This window comes from Lemur catta, chromosome 9, assembly GCF_020740605.2.
Source record: "Lemur catta isolate mLemCat1 chromosome 9, mLemCat1.pri, whole genome shotgun sequence".
Taxonomy (NCBI): Eukaryota; Metazoa; Chordata; class Mammalia; order Primates; family Lemuridae; genus Lemur; species Lemur catta.
The window spans coordinates 5,546,189-5,567,615 of record NC_059136.1 but is presented as its reverse complement, the minus strand read 5'-3'; the positions used below and the strand labels follow the sequence as shown (position 1 = coordinate 5,567,615).

The 21,427-nt window shown below is 52.8% G+C and overlaps 2 protein-coding genes and 1 non-coding gene across 7 annotated transcripts in view; 2 read left to right on the top strand and 1 right to left on the bottom strand.

Annotated features, from left to right (window-relative positions):
- The window catches only part of FANCI (FA complementation group I), a 70,979-nt gene extending 67,381 nt beyond the window's left edge, over positions 1-3,598 (top strand). For all 4 annotated transcript variants that reach the window (XM_045561722.1, XM_045561723.1, XM_045561721.1 and 1 more), the window contains 3 exons: positions 1,416-1,511; positions 1,802-1,909; positions 2,861-3,598. In XM_045561722.1, the coding sequence (XP_045417678.1) occupies positions 1,416-1,511; positions 1,802-1,909; positions 2,861-2,941 (285 nt within the window). In that variant the 3' untranslated portion in view covers positions 2,942-3,598. The remainder of the gene's footprint in view (positions 1-1,415; positions 1,512-1,801; positions 1,910-2,860) is intronic.
- Positions 2,773-19,912, bottom strand: POLG (DNA polymerase gamma, catalytic subunit). 2 transcript variants are annotated; one of them, XM_045561727.1, is made up of 22 exons: positions 19,721-19,912; positions 18,184-18,960; positions 15,172-15,367; positions 14,004-14,168; positions 13,747-13,893; positions 13,519-13,598; positions 12,118-12,300; positions 11,860-12,014; positions 11,564-11,690; positions 10,381-10,617; positions 9,350-9,470; positions 9,082-9,168; positions 8,685-8,792; positions 8,101-8,261; positions 7,297-7,350; positions 7,086-7,203; positions 6,478-6,613; positions 6,134-6,380; positions 5,741-5,863; positions 5,449-5,617; positions 5,047-5,256; positions 2,773-3,278 (listed from the first exon to the last, which is right to left on the bottom strand). In XM_045561727.1, exons 2-22 carry the CDS (start codon positions 18,798-18,800, stop codon positions 3,252-3,254), a joined length of 3,468 nt encoding a protein of 1,155 aa, XP_045417683.1. In that variant the 5' UTR covers positions 18,801-18,960; positions 19,721-19,912; the 3' UTR covers positions 2,773-3,251. The 2 variants fall into 2 exon arrangements, with proteins under 2 accessions (XP_045417683.1, XP_045417682.1); XM_045561726.1 differs by lacking the exon at positions 2,773-3,278 and adding an exon at positions 3,882-4,042 and having other exon boundaries at positions 19,721-19,911.
- A 196-nt stretch (positions 19,913-20,108) lies between these two features.
- Positions 20,109-20,181, top strand: TRNAR-UCG. Its single transcript has one exon. It is a non-coding gene; the product is annotated as a tRNA-Arg (tRNA).
- Positions 20,182-21,427: the final 1,246 nt, after the last annotated feature.

Below are 21,427 nucleotides of genomic sequence, written 5' to 3'. Positions count from 1 at the left end.
TGTGGACATATTATGTATGTCTGCTTCTTACAGATTTTGATTAGATGGATCATCTTATTTTTTCTCTGAACCAAAACATATTTTATTCAGGAAACACCAGAAATCTTGAGCTGAAATAGAAATAGTGAAATAGCATAGGGTGTACCCATTGGAAAGAAACTTTTTAGGAAAACCTGGTGAATGCAAAAGGTGCTCCCTAAAGGACCTGTAAGAGTTAGTGAGGGTACAGGAAAGTGAGTACTTAGTACACTGCTGATAAAGGTAAAAATTAGTGAAACCTCTCAAGGGGACAGTTTGGCATTAACTACTGAATGCTGGGAGATACACACACTCTGCTCTAACAGTTTCACTTTTAGGATATAAAGGCCTGTGTATAGGATTGGCCTAGCAACATGCACTGTTTGTTTAGAGACAAAGTCTGTCACCTAATTCAAGCTCACTGCAACCTTGAATTCCTGGGCTCAAGGGATCCTCAGTAGTAGCCTGAGTAGTAGCCTCTTGAGCAGCCAAGATTGCAGGCACATGCCATCATACCCAGCTAATTTTTTTTTTAAGAGACCCGCTTTTTTTTTTTTTAAGGGGCTCCCTACAGTGCCCAGGCTAGCCTCAAACTCCTGGCCTCAGGTGATCTCCTGCCTTGGCCTTCTGAAGTGCTGGGATTACAGGCATGAGCCACCACACCCGGCCGTGTTTGTAGAAGTGAAATACTGGAAACTAAGATATCCATTAACAGAGGATTGCCTGAATAGATTGTAGTACATTTATACTGAAGGATACTGTGCAGACATGAAAAAATACAAATCTAAATATTCAGCTATATATAGTTATTTCCAAGGTACTGTTAACAAAAAGATAAGAACAATGTGAACAGTGTCCTCATTTGTGCATTTAAAAAATATGTACAAGCACGTGTATATACATAAAAAAATTTGGATCTACAAGTGACAATTCAAATTGGGTGGGTAGGGGGAAGATGTATAATCCCAGCAGTGAAAATTCATGTGCAGACTAGAAAAAGGAAATAGAGCTAGTGCCAGAGTAGACTCTTTGTTTTAAAAATACCGAGTCAGAGAAACAGCTAAATTTCTGTAAATATTCCTGCCCTCCTCAGCCAGTCTCCAGATAACACACTTAGGAGTTACAAATGGGAACAATGAGTGCAATAAACTTTATTGGCATTTGAGTCCCTTGAGATCGAACTGCCAAAAAATCTCAGATTACTGGTATGTAAGTAAAATTGCATTTGATTGGGAGACTAGTTTTCCCACAAAGCTGCACACAGTTCTGTTACTGACAGCTTCAGAGGAAAACTTTAAAAACCACTGAACTTACTGCTGGATAAAGATAGGAAAGAAAGAAAACAAAACAAACTACTGAACCTGAAATTTAAGTCATCTTTTCTTCTTTGCCCTTAGGCCAGAGTTCTTCGAGAAACCAAGCCAATCCCTAACCTCATCTTTGCCATTGAACAGTATGAAAAATTTCTCATCCACCTTTCTAAGAAGTCCAAGGTAAGCATACTCTGTTATGCTGCCATTTCCACTTACCCTAGTAAGGGGATCTGGCAAACTGAAGCAGTACAACTGCAGTGGGGAAAAAAATTAAAGTATGATCCATTTCCGTTTCTTTGCTATTTCTGATCTGATGGCCTGAATCCAAGCCCGTAAGGAAAACAGGTCAAGTGGGTGTATGCTTTAAAGTAGGAACTGAAGGGTTTGTCAGAGGTACACTAAAAATGGTTTAAGCCTCCCTGGCAAGATCTGAGTAGGAAAATGCTACTGTGCTTATAATCCTGTCACAGGTAAACCTGATGCAGCACATAAAGCTCAGTACCTCACGAGACTTCAAGATCAAAGGAAACATCCTGGACATGGTGCTTCGAGAGGATGGGGAGGATGAAAATGAAGAGGTCAGTGCCTGCTTCTGTCTGGAGCACAGGAAGCCGGTTGCTAGTGGCCTGTCTGGGCACAGCCACAGATTAGTGAAGGGCAACAGCCAACAGCCCGGGAAAGGGGTAAAAGGTGGTCAGGCAAAGATGCAAGCTAAGGACCCTCAAGAGGAGGACTGTAAAAAACTGCACCACACAAAATCCTATGAAGTTGCCCAAACTTGTATAAGTTTTTGTTAGATGCTTCCAGGAAGAGGGTGGTAATGAAAAGAATGTTTTTGCTCTGGGTCCTTCCCTGTTATCTTTTAAACCACTGGACGATGACCAGCCATAGCAGTCAGGCTCAGAAACCAGTTTACTTTTTACATCATGCCCTCAGCCAAAGCAGGACCACTCTCACTAGTTGGGTAAGGCTTCCTTCAGTTCATGCCGGTTACAGTACCATACCCCCATCCCTGCAGCATCCTTGAAGCAGGGCTCAATGTTTCCTTACCTCGGGCACCTAAAACTGTTACCATCTTAGGTTTGTCTAAGATAAAAGTAACAAATCAGCCCACTCCCATTTCAAAAGTGGAAGTTTACATAAAATGCCCTGGATTTCTTGCTTCTCAAAACTTTTCAACCTATCTTCTCACTCCAGGCCCTGATGCACCTGGCCCATCTATTCCCTTCACCTACTTGGCATTTAAGTTCAGAAGGGTTATGTAGCATTTTGATGCCTATTGCTCCTCCTTGATCCTCTTGTCCCACGAGTCTCCTCAGTGTAACAGAACTCCTAAGGGAAGGAGTTGGCACTGCCTTACTCTACTTTGGAGGCCTCCCCTCAACATAATTACCTCCCAAGAGTGAGAAAGGGGGAACAGCATGACTAACACAGGCTTTGGTGAGAAGATAAAGGGTTTTGTGTATTTTTATTTCCACTGCCTCAGCGCAGGTTTATCACGTTAGAGCATTACTTCTCTCCCCTTCTAGGACACTGCATCAGAGCATGGGGGACAGACCAAAGAACCAGCCAAGAAGAAAAGGAAAGCACAAATGAAATGCCTGAGTTAATGTGAACTTTGGGGCTTCTGCTTTCTTTTTACCCAATAAGCAACAATGCCCCTTGCCCTATGCCTACACCGATGTTGGCATCTTGGTTCTGAGCCCATTGAATTCAACTGCACCTTCAGTTAGAAGGAATCTTCTCAGCAGGTCCTGCTACTGAAAAATGGCTGGCCTTTTACAAAAAGCACAGCTGAAAGCCTGAGTTTGGGAGCCTGCACCGCCCCGATGAAGCTCCACAGGAGCAAATACAGAGCCTCCAGGCAGAGCTATGGTCCAAGCTGGCTTCATTTTTCCAAGGAGCCTTTGGTGAGTTCAATTATCTGGTAAATATCCAGCGCTTCACCTGAAAGATAGTGCAAACTCGTTAGGATGCCTCCTCAAGAACTATAACGGAGAGCTCAGAAGTGAGAAAAGAAACTTAATGTATATGTCAAAAAGGAGGGTGAAAGGGTTGAGGATAGATTGCCAGGAACAGTAATGTAACATGTTAGGAGGGTCTGTTTTCTTTTTGTATAAAAGAAGTTTATCTTAGATACATTTTAAATGGAAAATAAGCTTTCTGATTTACTCATCTTGGCATTTAAAGCACAGGTTTGTTTTTTGGTTTTGTTTGTTTTACCTAAGAATGCACTTTGACTTTATACAATAAATCCTCTTTAAACATTTCTGTTGTGGTTGAAGTAGGGAACAGGTATAGGTGAAATATTTGAAACTCTGTTGTCTTCATTCACTATGAACAGCCTTTTAGAAACACACTTGCCTTTGTGACAACAACTATCATATTCACTGTGGACCTAGGGCACCTTATAAACTGAAACAGCCTAGATTACAGCATGAGCCAAGAGCGGATTTCTTCTCTGGGGGCCCAAGCTTCCTGTTTTCTAAGACAACTTTCTAGTCCACCTCCCATCCTATGCGTAATGAGGAACAAATGTGTTGTGCTCACCCTGGGGAATCCCGTATCTCCTTTCCATCCCAGTCGGGTTGGAAGGGGTTTTACAATCCATGGTCACTTCCTTCCTGAGGCACTGGTCAATATCAACTGCACTGAAAAAGGCGACTGACTGGGGCAAGTCATTCAGACCCAGCTTGTAGGCAAACATGCACCTGAAAGAGACCCAATCTCCTCTCACAGTCACGTCCATGCTGTGAACATAGACTCATCACTCCAAGAGAAGGACCCTGTATCTCTCAGAGCAGGGCTTCACCTGGGCCAACACCCCTCTGTTCACTTAGCTAAGCCAAGAAAGTCGAAGGGCTAGCACTGTCCTCCAGCCAGCAGCCTAACCTCCCACTGAGATACTGAACTGCAATTATATAGACTCAACACAGACTTTTTTTTCCCCAGTTTGGTACATTTTATTAATATAAAAAAATTACTTTCCATTATTGGGGCAGAGTTTGAGGAATAAATGAGGACTTTTTGTTAGCTTTGTTAAGCAGAACCCCCAGGAGATGATTAAGAGGGCAATGGTGACAATGCTGAATATCATAAACATTTGTTATTTACCCATTACTCAGGATAGATCATGGTTCCCAAACTGGTTCTGAGTGGAACAGTAATATTTAATTCATCCATAGGAACTAAGAATTTTACTACAAGAAAATACAATTCAATATATATATAAAATATATATTTTTAAAATCACATTTGAGTTTCCCCATTAACAATTTTTTCTGTTAGCAGTCAGAGTAACAAACTTTTGGCACTTAAGAAAACATTTATGGGTGAAAGAAAAACATCTCAATTTTCTATAAATTGAGAAAGTCTTCTGTCATTTTAATTTCAAGACAGTACGATGTGTTCCTAGGGGAACACAGATTGAGAACTACTCTTTGGAACAACTCCCCTAATCTTGTCACTACCTCAGCTATCTAGTCTTGGTACATGATACTTTCACACCCAAGAAATCTTTTTTAAAAATTTAAAAACTGAGGCCAATCTTTATAGAACTTTTATCAGTTTTTTAAAATTAGCGATAAAAGCTGAAACATTCATTTTGGGGGTGGGGGATAAAAACTCACAACTGCTAGGCCTGGCTCAAGTGGCTCTCCCCAAGCCCCACACAGGAGCACACGGCCGGGCCAGAAAGGCCATGGGCCCCGCGTACCTGGTCAGGAGGTTGGTGATCTGCAGGGCCAGGGCAGCGCGGGTGGCGGTCCTCCTCCCGCACCAGGTAGCGAACCTCGTCATGGATGCTGATGCAGAAACGCCCGTCAATGGCAAATTCCTCAAAGAGCCACTTCATAGCCACAAGCATGAGGTGTAAGTAGTCCACAGCAGAGCTCTGTACCACCCAGTTCACACGGCTGGTCATAAACTGGAAAGGACGGTGGGCACAGGTGAGAGGGGCTCTGCCACCCACCAGTTAACTCTGGGGTAAGCAATGGTCCAGGAGCCCAGGGAAAAGCTCCACTCTGGCTCCAGCTGCACGCACTGGTGCGTGAGACCCAGAGGGAGCCCTGCCTTTTCTTGTGCCCTCTCTCCCCATACTCCAACGGTAGCAACGTACCTCCCCCTGGACAGCTGAGGGCTCCAGGGCTCGGCTGATGCGGCAGCCCAGCACTGGGGTGCAGGGTGTGTCAGATGTGGCAATGCTCTCCAGCTTATTGAACATTTCTGACTCTGTGCCCCCCATCCATGCTCGTTCAGCAACCATTTCCCACTTCTTCCAGCGGGACCTGGAAGACCAGGAACAAAGAGAAGACAGGCTTTGTCTTTCAGCATCTCAGCTAAACAAAAGCATCCCAGCCCTTCTGCGGCCAGACCCCTCTTCCCATCCCTAACACACAGAAAGTTCTTACTTCCTTGAGGCTTCTCTCTGAATCTTGCGCAGATCCTGCAGGGAAACCCAGCCATCCTCAGTCCTGTCCACAGGGAGGTCCAACTCCTTCACCAGCCACTCGCCCTCATCCGACAGCCGATACCTGGAGGTAGTGTCACCACCATCATTCCCATGGCAGTGCCTCCTCTGTGCCACACCCTGAGCTAGGAATGCTCACATACCACCTCACTCTTATTTGCAAAACCACTCTGGAGTCATGCCTATCCCCTAAAGGCTTAGAGGTGTGGAGGGAAGAGGGGCCAGGTGAGGGGTCAGGTAGTGGGCAAGAGACAGAACAAGACAGGAGCAGTAAAGGACAACAAAGCAGGCCTGAGGTCCTGGGCGTTAGCGTAGTTGGGAGAGGGACCCTCACCGGCGCAGGCCCTTGGTAACAGCGTACATCTGCTGGGCCTTCTCAGCTGCTTCCTGCCGGGTGAGCCGGTGGTTGAACTGCATTAGTAGGCGCTCGGCAAAGGGCTGCCCAGCCCCATAGATGCGGCCGTAGTTGAAGACTTTGGCATGCTCACGGCTGATGCCCACTGTGGTGGCTGTCTTACTGTGTAAATCGGTGCCCCTACTCTTCCTGCCCTGCAGTGTCATCCATCCGAAGGCTGTACAGCCTAGAGGACAAGAAGGCAGAAGTGAGAAAGTTCAGAAACATTCTCCCCAGCCCTGGGCCCTAAGGGGCTGGGCCACCTCCACCTCAGCCCTGCTTACCATGCATGCCGGCAAAGTGGGCGTCTCCAAGCACAGCTGCAATCCACAGCTCCTGGGAGTCCACGTCAGCACCCACGAGCACATAGCCAGGCGGAGCCTGCACCATGGCTTTCAACTCACTGCCTACTCGGTCAGGCTGCGAGAAGAGTGAGGTCAGGCCCACCCAGATACCCAAGTGAGATTCCTCCTGCCCTGTTCCTGGAGCCAGAGTTGACTGACAAAGTACCAGGGCCTGTCCTGAGGGAATGGCTTTAGAGAATGCCAGACAGCACAGCTCCAAACTCCACAGTTCCAGAGATGGCTGCCTATCAGCAACAGGGGTGACAGAGAATCTCTAAGCCTGGCCCTGTGGCAAGCCCCTCAACTACACGGCCTCATCTAAACTCCATGACAGCTGTGGCTATTTTGCCTGTCATTGTCTGGCGAGAAGCAGGTGCCCAGAATATGTCTGCTATAGGAATGGACAATACTCATGAAGCCAGATTTGAACTGGAGTCCTGCTTGACCCAGATCTTAGGTTCTTTTTCATGTACCTTGCCCTCTAAGATCTCCATTTCTGGAGACCTAGGAGACAAACAACAGGGGCCAGAGATGCAGAGGACACGTACCCGGGCATTGCTGGCAGTGAGCCACGTGGGCTCCACAGCCCGGCGTGTGATGGTACCAGCAGTCACCACCTGGGGCAGAATGGCCCCATAGCGGCCTTCCTCATCATAGTCAGGGTGCCTGGTGGGAGAAGAGTGGGTCTCGGCAGCTTGCTTTGGCCCTAGGACTCACGCCCACTCAGTTCTATCCCCACAACCGCTCTGCGGGCCATACCTGGTCACAGTACGCGGCAGAGCCGACTTGGGCAGCCACACCACCATCTGGGAGCTGTGGGGACAGATGGGCCAAGGCTCAGCACAGCCATGGGAAGCAGAGGCCACCCCATCCCACCATGGCCCTCACCTGCGCGGCGTCAGGGCTGCCGTGCTCCCTCGGAGCCCAGCCTCACTAACTCGACTCAGGGCGAGACCTGGGGCCCTACGACATGCCAGCCGGGAGCTAGGCCTTCTGGGCCTGGCCAGGCTTCCGAGGCAGCTCCTGCCCCTTTCCCAGGGCATCCATGAGGCGCCCCTCCCACCACTGCTTCTTCCCACACGCAGGCAGACGTCACCACCGCATCCCAGCACTCTGCTCACAAGAGTGTGCTTGCTGGTGGGTACAGCTAGCTTGGCCATGGCCTTCAAGATGAATCCATTTGCCACTCCCAGACTACAAGACCCAGCTTCCAGCCCCCGAAAGAGCTTACAGGCCTCCACGGTCCTCGGCCACACCCCAAGGCCCCAGCAGTTAACCAAGGGGTTCCGTCCGTTGGAGCTCTGAGGGGCCGTCAAGGTCCTACGGCACCATCATTTTTACATAAACGGAACCGGAAGCTGGAGAGGGAGAGAGACTTTCCCAAGGTCCAGGGCACCAGGACAAGCAGCCAGGCCTCAAGACCGTGGTAGCTAGACTGTCCCTTTGCGGCAGCTCAGGCTGAGTCAGGGGCCCCTGAGTGGGTAAAGGAAAGGAGTCCCAGGACTGCAGAAACCTGACCAGGGGTGCAGAAAAGCCAGTCTTTGCCCTCCCATCGTGGCCCACCTGATGCGTTTATGAGCATTCCTCCAGAAAGAAATCATTTTGTTGATTTCCAGGGCACGGGGCCCACTGGCACCTCCTGGGCCAGCCTGTAGGGTGCCATCCTCCATCTTGGGCAGGAAGTCCTTGGCAAAGGGGCTGCCCACATTACAGCTGTTACCATCCTGGGGAGGGCAGAGGGGACGGGCTGGAGCCAGGTGGCAGGCCTCTGGGGGGAGCCAGTGTGAGCACCTGGGCCCCTCTCAGCATTGAGCCCAGAACCTCAAGCAGCCTGGGGCACATCCTCAAATGTCACACACAGACACTCAGACACAAGCAAACCTGGCTCCCCTATAATAGATCCCTCAATAGGACCTATCATGTACCAGATGTGCCAGACACTTAATGCCGCCATGCCCCTCACCACCTAATTTCCAGAAGGAAAACAAAAGCTCAGAGACGAGGGTATTTGCCTGAAATCTCTGTCCCATTATAACTGTTCTATGTGCAAAAAAGGACAGTTTCCCGGTTTGAGTCACTCTGGAGGCCTGCTGTGGGCCTTGAAAACTGAGGACACCACGGGACAGGCCATGAACCAGGGCACGCACCTTGTGAGGCAGCTTGAAAAACCAGCAGCCAGGGATATCCACATCATTGTAAGGTCCGTTGCCATGGTGATAGGTGGGCTGGCTGGCCTTGGGGCCGCCAGCAGCAGTCTGCGGGGCCCACACACGTACATCAGGCCCCGCTCCAGCACCTGCATTCAGCAAGGGCCATGGGGCGGGAGGTAGGAAAGGGCCTGAAACTGTGAGCAGGTGAGCTGGGAAATGACGGGATGGCCGTGAGGTCTCAGGCTTCCTCCTTGGCCTCCACCATGGGTGGGGCCACCCAGGGGCAGAGCAGCATCTCCAAACCCCACCAGACCTAGGGAACTCTGGTGGGGAAGGAGGAAGCCCCTGCTGCCCAGCGCCCACCCAGGGACCCCTGAGCAGGAGCCTCGCTCACCGGGGCTGAGGGTTGACCTGGCAACACAGCTCGCAAGTTCTCCATCTTGGCCTCGGCCTCCACTTCTAAGTAGCCCAGTTCTTCCACCTGGACGGGCCCAGGGACCAGGGGAGTGAAACAGAGGCTGGGTGGGCCCGAATCCACCAGCCCCTCCCTGCAGGGTACTCCAACAATAACCAGGTGCCAGCCTCCCACCCAAAAGGGCTGCCCCTTCTCTGGGAGAACACAGACCCCCTCCCCAGAGCTCATGTTCAGAGCCTGCACTCACCGTCTGCCACATGTCACAACTGTCACTGAGCAGGAACTCTTCGGCCACACCTGCCTCCTGGGACTCCAGCTGCTGCTTCCCCTGTTCGAGACAGTGCTTCCTGTACAGGGACTCGATGGCTCTGTGCAGAGAACAGCAGCGGCAGCCGCTGATTACAAGATGCCCGCTCTGGGCCAGGCAGCTCGCTGGGGGCCTTCCACAATTCCCTCTGTGTGGTCCTCAGAATCAGCTCTGAGGCAGAAGTGGATGGCATGTGCCCTGGTTTTTGGACAAGGAGTGACAAACCGAATACGACAGTGCACTGGGGGCAGACTGGGCTTCAAGGCCTGGTCTGACTCCATCCCAAGCTCCTTACACCACAGAGCTGCCACCTGCGCAGGAGCAGCTCTGGGAGCCCAGCAGTGGGAAGTCAGGACCCAGGGCCCAGCCGCGGGCTCACTCCTGCCCACTCGCCCACCTTCCCGCTCAAAGGAGCAAGGTCGATCTCAGTCCCTCCCATCCAAAGGCCCCACAAGTGACTCAGCCTGCCCCACAAAGCCAGGACTCGTTAATTCTGGGCCTCTGCAAGCGCCATGGCTTCTCCCCCACACCTGTAAGTCAACTGACTTCCCCAGGCCTTTCTCAGCTATAAAGTGAGGATAACCACCCAATTCATAGCTCTGTGTGGGGAACAAATGAGGGAAACACTGTAAGAAGTTTATTAACACAGTGCCTGGCACATAATTAGCACTCAACATACTCAAAAAAGAGGGATAAAAGCCCACTTCCCCTGCAACTTCCAACAGCCCTCCCTCTGCACGCTCCTGTGAAGGCAGCTGTGCCGCTGGGCCCAAGAGTGGGGCCTCGGTCCTCCCCACTCGCCGAACATCTCAATGCCTGCCCAGGGCTCTGAGGCCCAGAGGGGAAGGTAGCCATGGGAAAAAGAGCTTGAACTCAGAGTCTTAGACCCAAGCTCTTTCTGCTAGCCTGAGCTGACCTCCAGCCAGCAAAAGGGGTCCCTGAGCCACAGCCCCTTCCTCCCCCTTCCCTACCTGTAGGGGCAGGCCACTCCAGCTGATTCCACGGTGCTGCCTGTTGGCACCTTAGCCAGGTTGTCCCGCCGCCCAGGCACCAGGTAGCCCCAGCCGTGGCGCTCTGAGTAGTGCAGAGGGAAGCCATCCCAGGTCAGTGCCATGAGTTTAGGGGTGACCCGCATCTGCAGGCTGAGGAGGCTGGGGCCTGGGGTCCACACAGAGTCATCCAGCCGGGGGCAGAGCTTCCGGTACCACCTATGTTCCACCAGGAAGACAGCAATGTCACAGTGGTGAGGGGAGGTTCTGTCTCCCATCATGTGCCCCATCCACCCTCCAAGGCTTTCTGGTGACCCTAGCCTACAGTCACCAACCTCTCCTCTGGGAGGTTTTGGGAAGGACCCCCATGTAATCCCCTAGAATAACTCAATTATCTCAAAAGGAAAGACCCTAAGTCAGTCTCAGAGGACAAGTCAGAAGCCAGGACACGCAAGCATACCCTAGCCCAGGGCTGGATCCAGGGTAACTCTGGCCAGAGAAGGGAGCAGCTCTGCCCGCCCCACCTATCAGACCTCCCCACTGCTCCAGCACCACACCAGGCCCTGAGCTCGGTCTCCCACAGGCTGCTCAGCAGGGCTGAGACCAAGGTGAGGCTAGCAGGGCACCCAGGGCACTCCCTCTCAGGGTCATGCAAGTGCAAAGTCAGCACCCTACTATTCACCCTGGCTGCCCCTTTTCTCATCTCTGCCACGCCATGAGGTGCAAATGAAGGGTCATCTCCTCAAGGAAGCCTTCCCTGATTTCCCCAGACAGAGTCAGAACTGCCTCAACACCGCACGCCCTGCATCTCACCGCAGATGTCAACACCAGCTGCGTGGGCTGCACGCCTGGCTCCTCCCAGGGAGAAGGACTAGCGGAAAGGAGCTGCGCCCTCGCTGTGGCTGCCGTGGGCTGCACACAGCAGGCGCTCGGGGCACCGTACTGAGTGCGTCTGATAAGCCAGCGGGCCAACGTGAAGACGAGCAGGACAGGCAGGTGGCGTGAACAAACAGCAGTGGTTAATAAGCACACACACACACGCGCGCACGCACACACACACACACACACACACACACACACGCACGCGCGCGCACGCACAGCGCCTGTGCTGGAGCCCGGACCAGGCACGTCCTGAGGATGGCACAAGCAGGGGGACAAGGCTCACCCAGGGTGTCCAGGAAGATGCTGGGGCCGCTTGGGCAGGAGCTCTGTGGTCCCTTTCAGCTTCTGTAAGCAGGTGCGGGCCATGACATCTCGCTGAAACTCTTCCTCCTCACTGGGAGGGCCAGGGTCTGTGTGGAGTGAGGGAAGACAATCAGGACCAGGAGAAGGAACTCTCAGAAAGACCCACCCCCACCTGCTCATCTCCAGAAAGCTGGACCAACCCCTTCCAAGGGCCCCCTGGGACCTAAGACCTTCCCAGGGACGAGCCCTGTCCCACCTCCCACCCATGCTCCCCACCTTCCTGATCCATGGGACCTCCAGGGGCCCCAGCCTCCTCAATGGGCAACTTGCTGGCAGTAGCCGGCTCCTTCTTCTTCTCTTTCTTAACCTTTTTCTGCTTAAACTCTTGCAGGTCCCACTCCAGGTCCCAGAGCCAGGGGTCTTCTTTGTACCTGTAAAGCCAGTCCACTAGGACAGGGCTAAGGCCGGGCCAAAGGCCCGGCCTCCCACCTGCCTATCCCCTGCCTAGATCCTGCCCGCCCAAGGCCTGGCTACCTCTCTCCTGAGAGCAGCTGGCAGGCGTCATTGGCCAGGTCCATCAGCGACTTCTTCATCTCCCGCTGGAGCTCCTCATACGTGCTCTGTGCCTCTGCCAGGTAACGCTCCCAGTTCTGGTTGACAGGCAGGTAGGAGACACCCATCTCCAGCATGCCAGCCAGAGTCACCGGGTGGGGACACCTTGGGGGCAAACAGCGAGGGCTCCCATAAATGACCGTAGGAGGCAAGGCTTTGGCCCAATCCCCGAGTCAGTTTGGCAAGCCTCAGCCCAACCACCCACATGGCATAGCTCCAATGTCAAACACAGGGATTTAATCCCAGCTCTACTGCTACCTAGCCCTGCATAAGTCACCTCATCTCTCTGAGCTTTGGTTCCTTCTCCTATAAAATGGAAATAACATCCTCACATCCTCAGGGATACTGTGAGAATTATAGATCACAAAAATAAAAATGGCCAGCAACTGCTGAGTAAGGAGCATGTGCCAGGCACTGCACAAATAACCCCACACATACAAATATCATACACGAACCTCACTAGAATAGCACAGCTGACCCTGAACAGATTTGAACTGCACGGGTCCACTTATACACGGATTTACTTCTGCCTCCGCTACCCCAGAGACAGCCAGACCAACCCTCCTCTCCCGCCTCCTCATCAGACTACTCAACATGAAGACAAGAATGACGACCTTTATGATGATCCACTTCCACTTAATGAGTAGTAAACATGTTTCCTAGCTTACTTTAATGGTAAGAATACAGCATATAATATATACATCACTAAGTATGTATTAATCAACCGCTTTATGTTATCAGTAAGGGCACTTTTGGTAAACAGCAGGCTACTAGTAGTGAAATCCTAGGGGAGTCAAAAGTTATACCCAAATGTTTGACTGCAAAGTGGCTGGCGCCCCCAACCTCCACACTGTTCAAGGGTCAACTGGTATCTGTACGCGTTTCACAGATGAGACCACAGAGGCTCAGAGACACTAAGTAACTTGCCCAAGGGCAAATGAGTAGGATACAAAAATCAAGATTTGAACCATGTCTGGCTGATGCTCATGACTGACATCATAGACTAACTCACTGATAAACATAAGCAGGACGGATGAGAAGCCCTTGTCGGCTCAGGACGTGTGTTCAGAGAAGGTGCAGAGTAAACCAGGACTATGCACACGAAACACAAGCACAAACCCTTGGCCCTCCCCTCCAGGGCCTCTGTGGAAATCAAGTCCAGGGCCCAGGTGGACGCCACTGGACAGAGAGGTGCTCCATCCTTTCAGCCTAGAAAACCTAAGGTCCCCAGCCTGAGACAGAACCCGCGTCCCCTGAATGCAGCAGACCCAGGTACCAGGAACCCACTGAGCCCCAGAGATTCCCACATGGGCTCCCCCTCACCTCTCCAAGAAGAGTGGTAGTTGCTGCTGGAAAACCTCATAGGTGGCCCACACGTCCTGGGCACAGTACTGCATCAGGTCCTGGCACAAGGTGACAGGAAGGTACTGGGTGGGCAGCCATCCCACTACCACCACCAGGTCTCAAGGTCAGGCCTGGCAGCTGTATCTCCAAGTTCAGCTAGGGGTCTGCCACAGCCCATCTCCCCAGAGTCCCTCTCCAGCACCATACCTGGAAGTTCTCACGGATGTCCTTCATGCTGCCCTTGACAAACAGTTCTCGAGGCTCCTTTTCTAAGGCAGGCCCCCCCACATAGAGGCTGTGCACTTCTGCCAGACTATTGACACTGCTGATGTCCAGCCAGTCCCAGGACGAGATCTGGGGCCAGAGCAAGGGATACGGCACATTGGCTTGGCCTCAGGCAGACAGGCGGGCCAGTGAGGGGTCCCAAGCACCCTGGCTCCCGCCCACCCACAGTGAGCTCTCACCGCTGGGCCACTGGCTCTCCTCTGGGACTTCTGGCCGCGCTGTGTGGGGTGCCGGAGCTTGTGCTTGCCCTGCTTGGCTGCTATCCACAGACTGCGCTGGAAGCTACTTAGCCCTGAGATGGCCATGTGCATGCTCATGGTGTCCAGGAAGCGCATGCGAGAGCCCTGAGGAGGAGACAGAGGAGGAGGAGGAGGAAAGGGAAGGAGGCAGACTGCAGCTCTGGGCCAGTCTACCACTGCTTCAGTGGTGTCGACCCCCAGACCTGCCACAGCTCCTCACACAGCACCCTCTCCCAGCACACAGCCTCCAACAAGAAATATAGAGCCTTCATCTCGCTCATGCTTGCCCCGCAACCAGTAAGGGGCCCGCCCTCCCAAATCCTAGCCACCGCTCAAGGTGCAGGCCTGGCTCAATCCCAACATGCAAGTCCTTCCCGGCTTCCAGCAACAGCTATGAGCAAACTTGGCTACAGAGTAGCCAAAACAAGGCCTTCAGAGGTACGGGGGTTCGGCCCCCAGCCCTATCCCTAGCCCTGGCCTAACCCTGCCACTGGAAACTCTGTGGCCCTGGGCAAGTCAACAAGGCTGTCTGAGCCTTAGCACCCTCAGCTATAAGCTAAGGTTGCTCTCCCCTGTCCTGCCTTTCTCCTAGGGCTGTCTTGAAGATAAAACGAAAAGCACTTTCCATAAAATTAAGAACTGCCATTACTACAAACAGGGCTCAGTTTGGAGCGTTTGACATGCGTGTGTTGTGCAAACCCTAATGATACTATGAGATAGCTTCTGTTATCTCTTATTACAAAAAGGGGAATTAGGCTCAGGTTAGGGATGTTAAAGAGCTCACGCTGCTTATCAGCGGCCGAGGCAGGATGCAAGCCTAGGCTGTGGCTCAGAGCCTCCGAGACCCATGCTAAGCTCTAAGTACCACACAGAGATAAGGGTCATTATTACTCTGTGACGACTCAGGTCCTGCACTGGGCTTGCCTGGGGACAGTACAGCTATACACAAATATCAGAGACAGAAGTAGTCAACAAGTAACCCTGCAAAAGGTGGCTGCTGCGAAGGGGATGGCGACACCGGCCAGGAAAGCAGTGCCTTCCCTAGCCACCGAGATCGGGCTCCTGGCCACCCCACACCAGACCCTGCCACTGGCCCCAGGAACCTTACCTGGATCAGGTACTGCTCCCTGATATGGGCTCGATCAAAGCAAACGTTGTGCCCCACCACTAACTGCTCCTGCCAATCTCTCTGGGTGGGGCTGCCAGCACTGGCAGGGACCTCCAAGGGGATGAGGTCAGCCGGCGACAGCTGGCTGGTCCAAGAGTAACGCTCTTCCACCAGCCGCCGGCTGCACCAGGAATACCTGAAGGAGGTGAGAGGCAGGCAGGTTCCCCATGGAGGCACTAAATCTCAGCTCCACAACACCCACTGCACGCCTACCACCACGCCAGGTCCTACGCTAGCAGCTGGGGACACAAGTGAGACCAAGGGGTGCTCCTAACCCTCAAAGAGATACAGGTCAGGAGGAGTGGGGGAGAGTGTGTATGTTGGGGGTCAGGGGCTACAAAAGCTTCTTTACTTTTAAATTTCCACAGATAAAAACGGGGCTAAGTGCTACAGTATCGGGCACCACGTGCAGGCTAACAATTTAGCCTGGGCCATCAGGGTGCTTGTTAGGCCCAGTGTTCACCGAGTCCACGTCTGGCCCTGAGGTGTCCTATGAACACTACCAACCCCTTGTGTATACGCATGAAACAGCTTGTGTTCAAAGTGCTAGTAAAGCAGATAGACAATAATAATAGAACCCAAAGTAAAGATTTTTTTTAATTGAAGTGGCAAAAAAAAAAAAAAATACAAATGCTGCACACATGTACAGGATGAATCATCTGATGGCTGAAAAGATTCTGAAGGACAAAGAGCGTATCACGCACCTTGTGGAAGCTACTACCCTCAGTGAGAGACCAGGGAAAGTGCCAGAATGAGAAAATATATGCACATGTGCCAGGGTTGGGGTGGGGGGACAGGAATGAATGCTGCCTGTTGGGGGCCTGACATTGTTCCAAGAAAAGGCTACAGTTTGCTCAAAATCCACAAGACTAAGTGTGGGGGAATGGCCGGTGAGAAAATGCCTGTTGCCAACTAGATTGTTCCAAAGAGTCAAGGCCCGCTCAGCATCAAAGTGACTGACGAGGCCACATGTGTGCACAGCAAAGCACAGCTGCAGAGGAGCTCCCTGCAACCTTTATGGAAAGGAAGAGGGAGTATCTGCCTCAACGGATTCAACAAACATAAAACTAGTTTCTTTCAAAGGGAAAGCAAAAAAGGTTCCTAGTTTTAAACCTGGAAAATCTAACTCACACTCTGAATGGTGGGAATATGCCAGGGGACCGAAGCCCCCTCCCTGTTCAATTCAGCATGTCAAAGCCCTTAAAGACAACACAGAAGAAAAGGCTAAAGATGCCAAACAGTCGAGGCTATGGTGATGACAGGGACTTTAGTTATAATAAAAAGCCACACTGGTGTCAAGATGCAGGTCTGCAGCTGTGCGTGAAGCCCTCTATTATAAACTTATTTGTGATAAAAAAGAAAGCCAAAAGGCAAACCCCTTAGGTAAATTTAAGATGAGTTGGAACCCATGCCATTATACTACAGTTTTCATGTGAATCTTAGATACATGCTGACGGGCTGAGTGCTGTCCCTCTGGCCTGATGACCAAAGAAAGCCCTTACCAGTGGCTTTTGGGAAGCTGCCCTGTGGGGAGGCTGTCCAAGGCTTCACCCTCTGGAAATTGTGGGCTGGTCAGGTACCCAATATTACACAGCCATGTGGCAGGGGCATGCCCAGGTTCAAAGTGGACTGCTATGAGGGCACCATCTGGCACCCCACCCCACCCACCATAGTCAGACTCTCAGGAAGGTCCCAGAATGAGCCCAGGCCTTAGCAATGACTTCTGGCATCACGCAAACTATGCAATGCCCCCATGCCACGGGCAAGAATGGAATGAGAATGAGGGCAGAATGGGAGGGACAGGGAGAGAAAGGAGAGGTAAGCAGTTAGGAAAGGAAGGAGGAGGAGGAGAAAAGAAAAGGGGACTTTAGGTAATTTGGCCAAAAAATGACCAACAGATCAAAAAACAAATCTTTCTTGTCACTGGTTTCCAATTTTCTTGCAGCCACCAAAGCCTACTTTATCTTTTCAAATGATGGCCGGCATTCCCCTTTACTGTGACCATCAAATTACACAATAAGTACTGTGATTCTTATTAACTGGAACTCAATCAATGCGGAATCATCTAGTTTTGCTCTTTTCAGCCATGAATGCCTACCTTATCTATTTAGCCATGTTTTCACCATTTTCAATTGCATATTTAACATTTCGCAGCTTTCTTTACAAAGGTGTAGCTTCCAATAGGAATAAAGAAACTGCCAACTTTTTTGCTGGCCATGCCTGAAAGCATTAAGGTTGTAAATAGTATTTTAATCCTGGAATGAAGAATAAAAAAAGGGGAGAAACAGTACTGCCATCATTGTTTGAAAAAGAAACTTGGGTAGCACTTAGAAAGTTATTTAAAAAGAAAAGAGAGATTGGATATACCTGTTTGGGACCAAAATGCCTGCATGGAAGGCTAGGGGAAGGAAGCAATGTTTCTCAGCTAGGGGTAGTGGAGGGGGTGCCACCTCCAAGGGGTATTTGGAAACGCTAGAGAGGATTTGGTTTGGCTGGGGATGATAAATGTCTTGTACTGCCTGGGACAGTCCCACAAAAGGGAGATTCCTCTGGCCCAAAATAACCAATAGCATCCCCAAACAGAAACATTGCTCAAATGTCTTTTCTGACTAACTTCTCATGAAGCTATCCCCAGAAGTGGGTAAAGGCACCAAATCATGGTGATCTCAAGTGGTCTCATGGTAGGTCTCAAGTACAATACTCTACTGATTCTCTGCATGGCCCTTAGCACCATCTAACATTTACTCGGCTGTTTGTTTACTGCCTGTATCTTCCTACCAGAGAGTGAGTCCCACGGAAGCAGGAGCCAAGCCTGTTTAGGTCACCACCACATCAGCAGTCCCCAGAGGAGCACCCAGCACATAACAGGAGCTCAGTAAATGTTCGCGGAAACAAACTATTAAGCTGGGCCCGCATGCATGCGAAAGTCCCCTGTCTCCATCCCCTACTTACCAGGCCGAGGGGGATATGGCCACCGCCAATGTGGGGCAAGTTCCCTCTGCCAAGCAGACCTCCACGTCGAACACCAGGGCCCGCTCCTCGGGGATGGCCACGGGTACGGCCTCCCCCTCGGGGCCGTACCGGGTCCAGCCCTCCGCCCAGGCCCAGCTCGGGGGCTGCGGGGGCAGCTGGGCCTGCAATAGCAAGTTGGCCGCCTCCAGGTAGGGCAGGCTCTGCTTCTGGGCCAGGAGGCGGAAGTGCTGGTCCAGGTTGCCCCCGTAGAGAGGCGGCAGGCGCAGCTCCACGTCGGGCAAGGGCGCGGCTGGCAGCCCCCAGAGCCCGTGCTTCTGCAGGTGCTCGACGCTGCGTCGCACCGCGGCCTCGCCGGGCATCTCCCCTCCGTGCCCGAAGATTTGCTCGTGCAGCCCTTTCGAGAGCATCTGGATGTGCAACGGGTTGTGCCGCAGCTGCCCGCCCTCCGAGGATGGCATTTGCGGCTGCTGCGGCTGCTGCTGACCGTCGCTGGGGACGGGGACGGAGACGGAGCTGGAGACCAAGCGCACTGGAGCTGGAACTGGCCCTGGCCCGATGGTGGCGCCGGCCACCTTCTTCCAGAGCAGGCGACTCATGGTTGGTGCAGGGAGCTCCCCGCTGGGAGTCAGAACACCTGGCTTTGGGCTCCAGCTTGGCTGCTTTTACTGGATGAAAGACTTGCAGAGAGACACGTCCTGTCTCTGTTTTCCTGCCAGTGAAATGGGTCTCACCATGCCTGCCTTCCACCCACAAATCCTGAAGGAGATAGATGACACGAAGTGTCACTTATTACATACATACCACGCGTTGTATAAACAGTCACCATTCCAGAGCATTAACTGCATCCCTGGCACTGCGCCAGGCACTTTAGGTACAGTTTCCATGAAGCCTCAGACAACCTTGGGGAACATCAATACCCCTCCTGCGGAAATTGAGGTCCACGCAGGTTCATCAGTGAACTTGGGAGAGCCAAAGGCAGCGGTTAAGAGCACAGATTCTGGGGCAGGACGACGCAGGTTTGAACCCTGGCTCTGGCTCTCACGAGCTGTGACCTTGGGCAAGCTCCTTAGGCCCCAATATCCTACTCTGTAAAATGGGGCTACGGATTCTACCCGCCACGCAGCACTGCTTGTTTGGGTAACAAGGCGCATATATCGCGCGACCCTGCCCTCAGCAAGCGCCTGGCAAACCGTGCCCGCCGTTACCGCGACCGCCGCGGCCCAAGGACCTGGCGCCGAGAGGTGCCAGTGCCCGGACTCGAACCCGCCAGGAGGGCCGAAACTGCCGGAGCCCCCACCCAAGCGGGACCGTGGCCCAGCGGGCCGAGGGCGCCCTGCAGGGGGCGTCTGCGGCCACCTCCACGCGCCCAGCCGCCCGCCTGCACCCCGAGGCGGCGCCGCGGTGCGCCCTGGGACAAGCCGCCGCCCTGCTCCGGGCCCCGCTCCCTGACTGGAGAGGGAGGGCCCGCGCCGCCGCTCAGCGACCCGGCCGCCCCCGCGCCGAACCCGCCGGAAACCTCGGTCCGCCCGGTGCTTCCCCGTCTGCGGTTCCCCCGACCCCGGGCCAACGACGCGGCGTCCCCCTTCGCGCGGCCTACGCAGCCTTGGAGTGGCGTGTGGCCTCCACCCGACCAGTCCGCCGCGCTGGCAGCCGCAACTTCCCGTCCGCCCCGCGCTCGGTCCCGCGGCTACCCGAGAGGCAGGCGAGAGCCTCCCAGCGCGGCCAATAAGAGGACCGCCAATGGAGCGGTCCGCCCGCGGGGGGAGAAGGGGGAACTTCCGGGTGGGCCTTCCCCGCGGAACGCCGGAACCTCCCCTGCTCAGGAAGCAGGTGGGTTGGTCCTGAGCTAGCTGGGGCCCCGGAATAACACTTTATAGGTTGCTCAAAAGAGCCGGTTATTAGGTGGCCGCGTGGCCTAATGGATAAGGCGTCTGACTTCGGATCAGAAGATTGCAGGTTCGAGTCCTGCCGCGGTCGTGGCTGAGAGACACTAAAGTTTTTAGTTTATTCCCACTCAAGAACGAAGTCCGGGGACAGTGCGAACTTTGTCGCGGATATCCACCGCATTTTGAGACGCGGCAACGCCTAGACCTGCTGAAGAAACAGTTCCCACACGTCAAGCCCAGCACAGCCCTACAAGATTACTTACCTTCGGGCCCCTGACGCGCGGACACGTTTCTGAAAGGCAGACAGTGGAGAGGGACGGGTATGGGACGCGGAAATCCCGATTTATAATCCATGGATATGTGGCAATGGGTGAGTTCCCTCCTTGGCCAACCCAGGGCTGCCTTTCCTCGTCCCAGGCGGCTCTGAGGGGTGGACACGCTGCCTGTGAACCCGAATCTGCCCGCCGGTCCTGCTCCAGGGGCTTCCGCCGCGCCCAGCGCCGCGGGGCAAACCGCCGTGAGGCGCCTCGCAGCCAGGGCCGCGCGACAGCGACAGCCTGGACCCCGGCTGCGGGGTGAGGAAAGGGGGTCTCAGACACGTTTGGCACCGACCCCAGGTCGCACAGCGGGTTAGGAATAAAACTCGGGCCTCCCCGAAAGTCAGCAGCCAAGGTCCAGCCTGTGCGTCGTGCGCCAGGACGCCCTGGACTGACTTGACACATTCACTTGGGCGATTTTCGGGAGCGCGGAGCAAGGAAACCCGCTCGGCCGCCCCAGGGCTGACGCCGGCCCGCCCGCCCTGCCCCCGAGAGGCGGAGAGAAGCCCGGGACCAAGCGGCCCCTCCACATAGTTCCCTTTTCTTTAAGTAGGAAATATTCTGTATGCACTTTTCTAGGTGTACTTAATTTACACACGGTGTTTCATTGTTTTTTGATTTTGGCAAAAAAATCGAATCAACCAGAAATTCACCATTTTATAATGGGTTTTTTTCACGTAAACTTTGACATTTATACAAAATGCCAGAAGGAGAGGCTCTCGGCTTAAATCAGGGAGTCCCTGAGTGGGGAAAACTTTTTTCATTTTTATTTCTTCTAATCTCTTACTGAAAGTTAGCATTTCCTTCAACTTGTGAGCTTTGGCAACCAACCATGGTGGTATTAGCAGTACCTGTCTGTGACTTTGTCCCCAACAGCAATCGCAGATATTTCCGTAACACATTACAATTGCTGCAGATTTTTCAAATATTGTTCACGCTTATCTGTACTTCAAAATAACAGTGGTTACTAGGCCACCGCTAGATCCTGTTATTTAATGAGTTAACAAAAGAAGGCACACA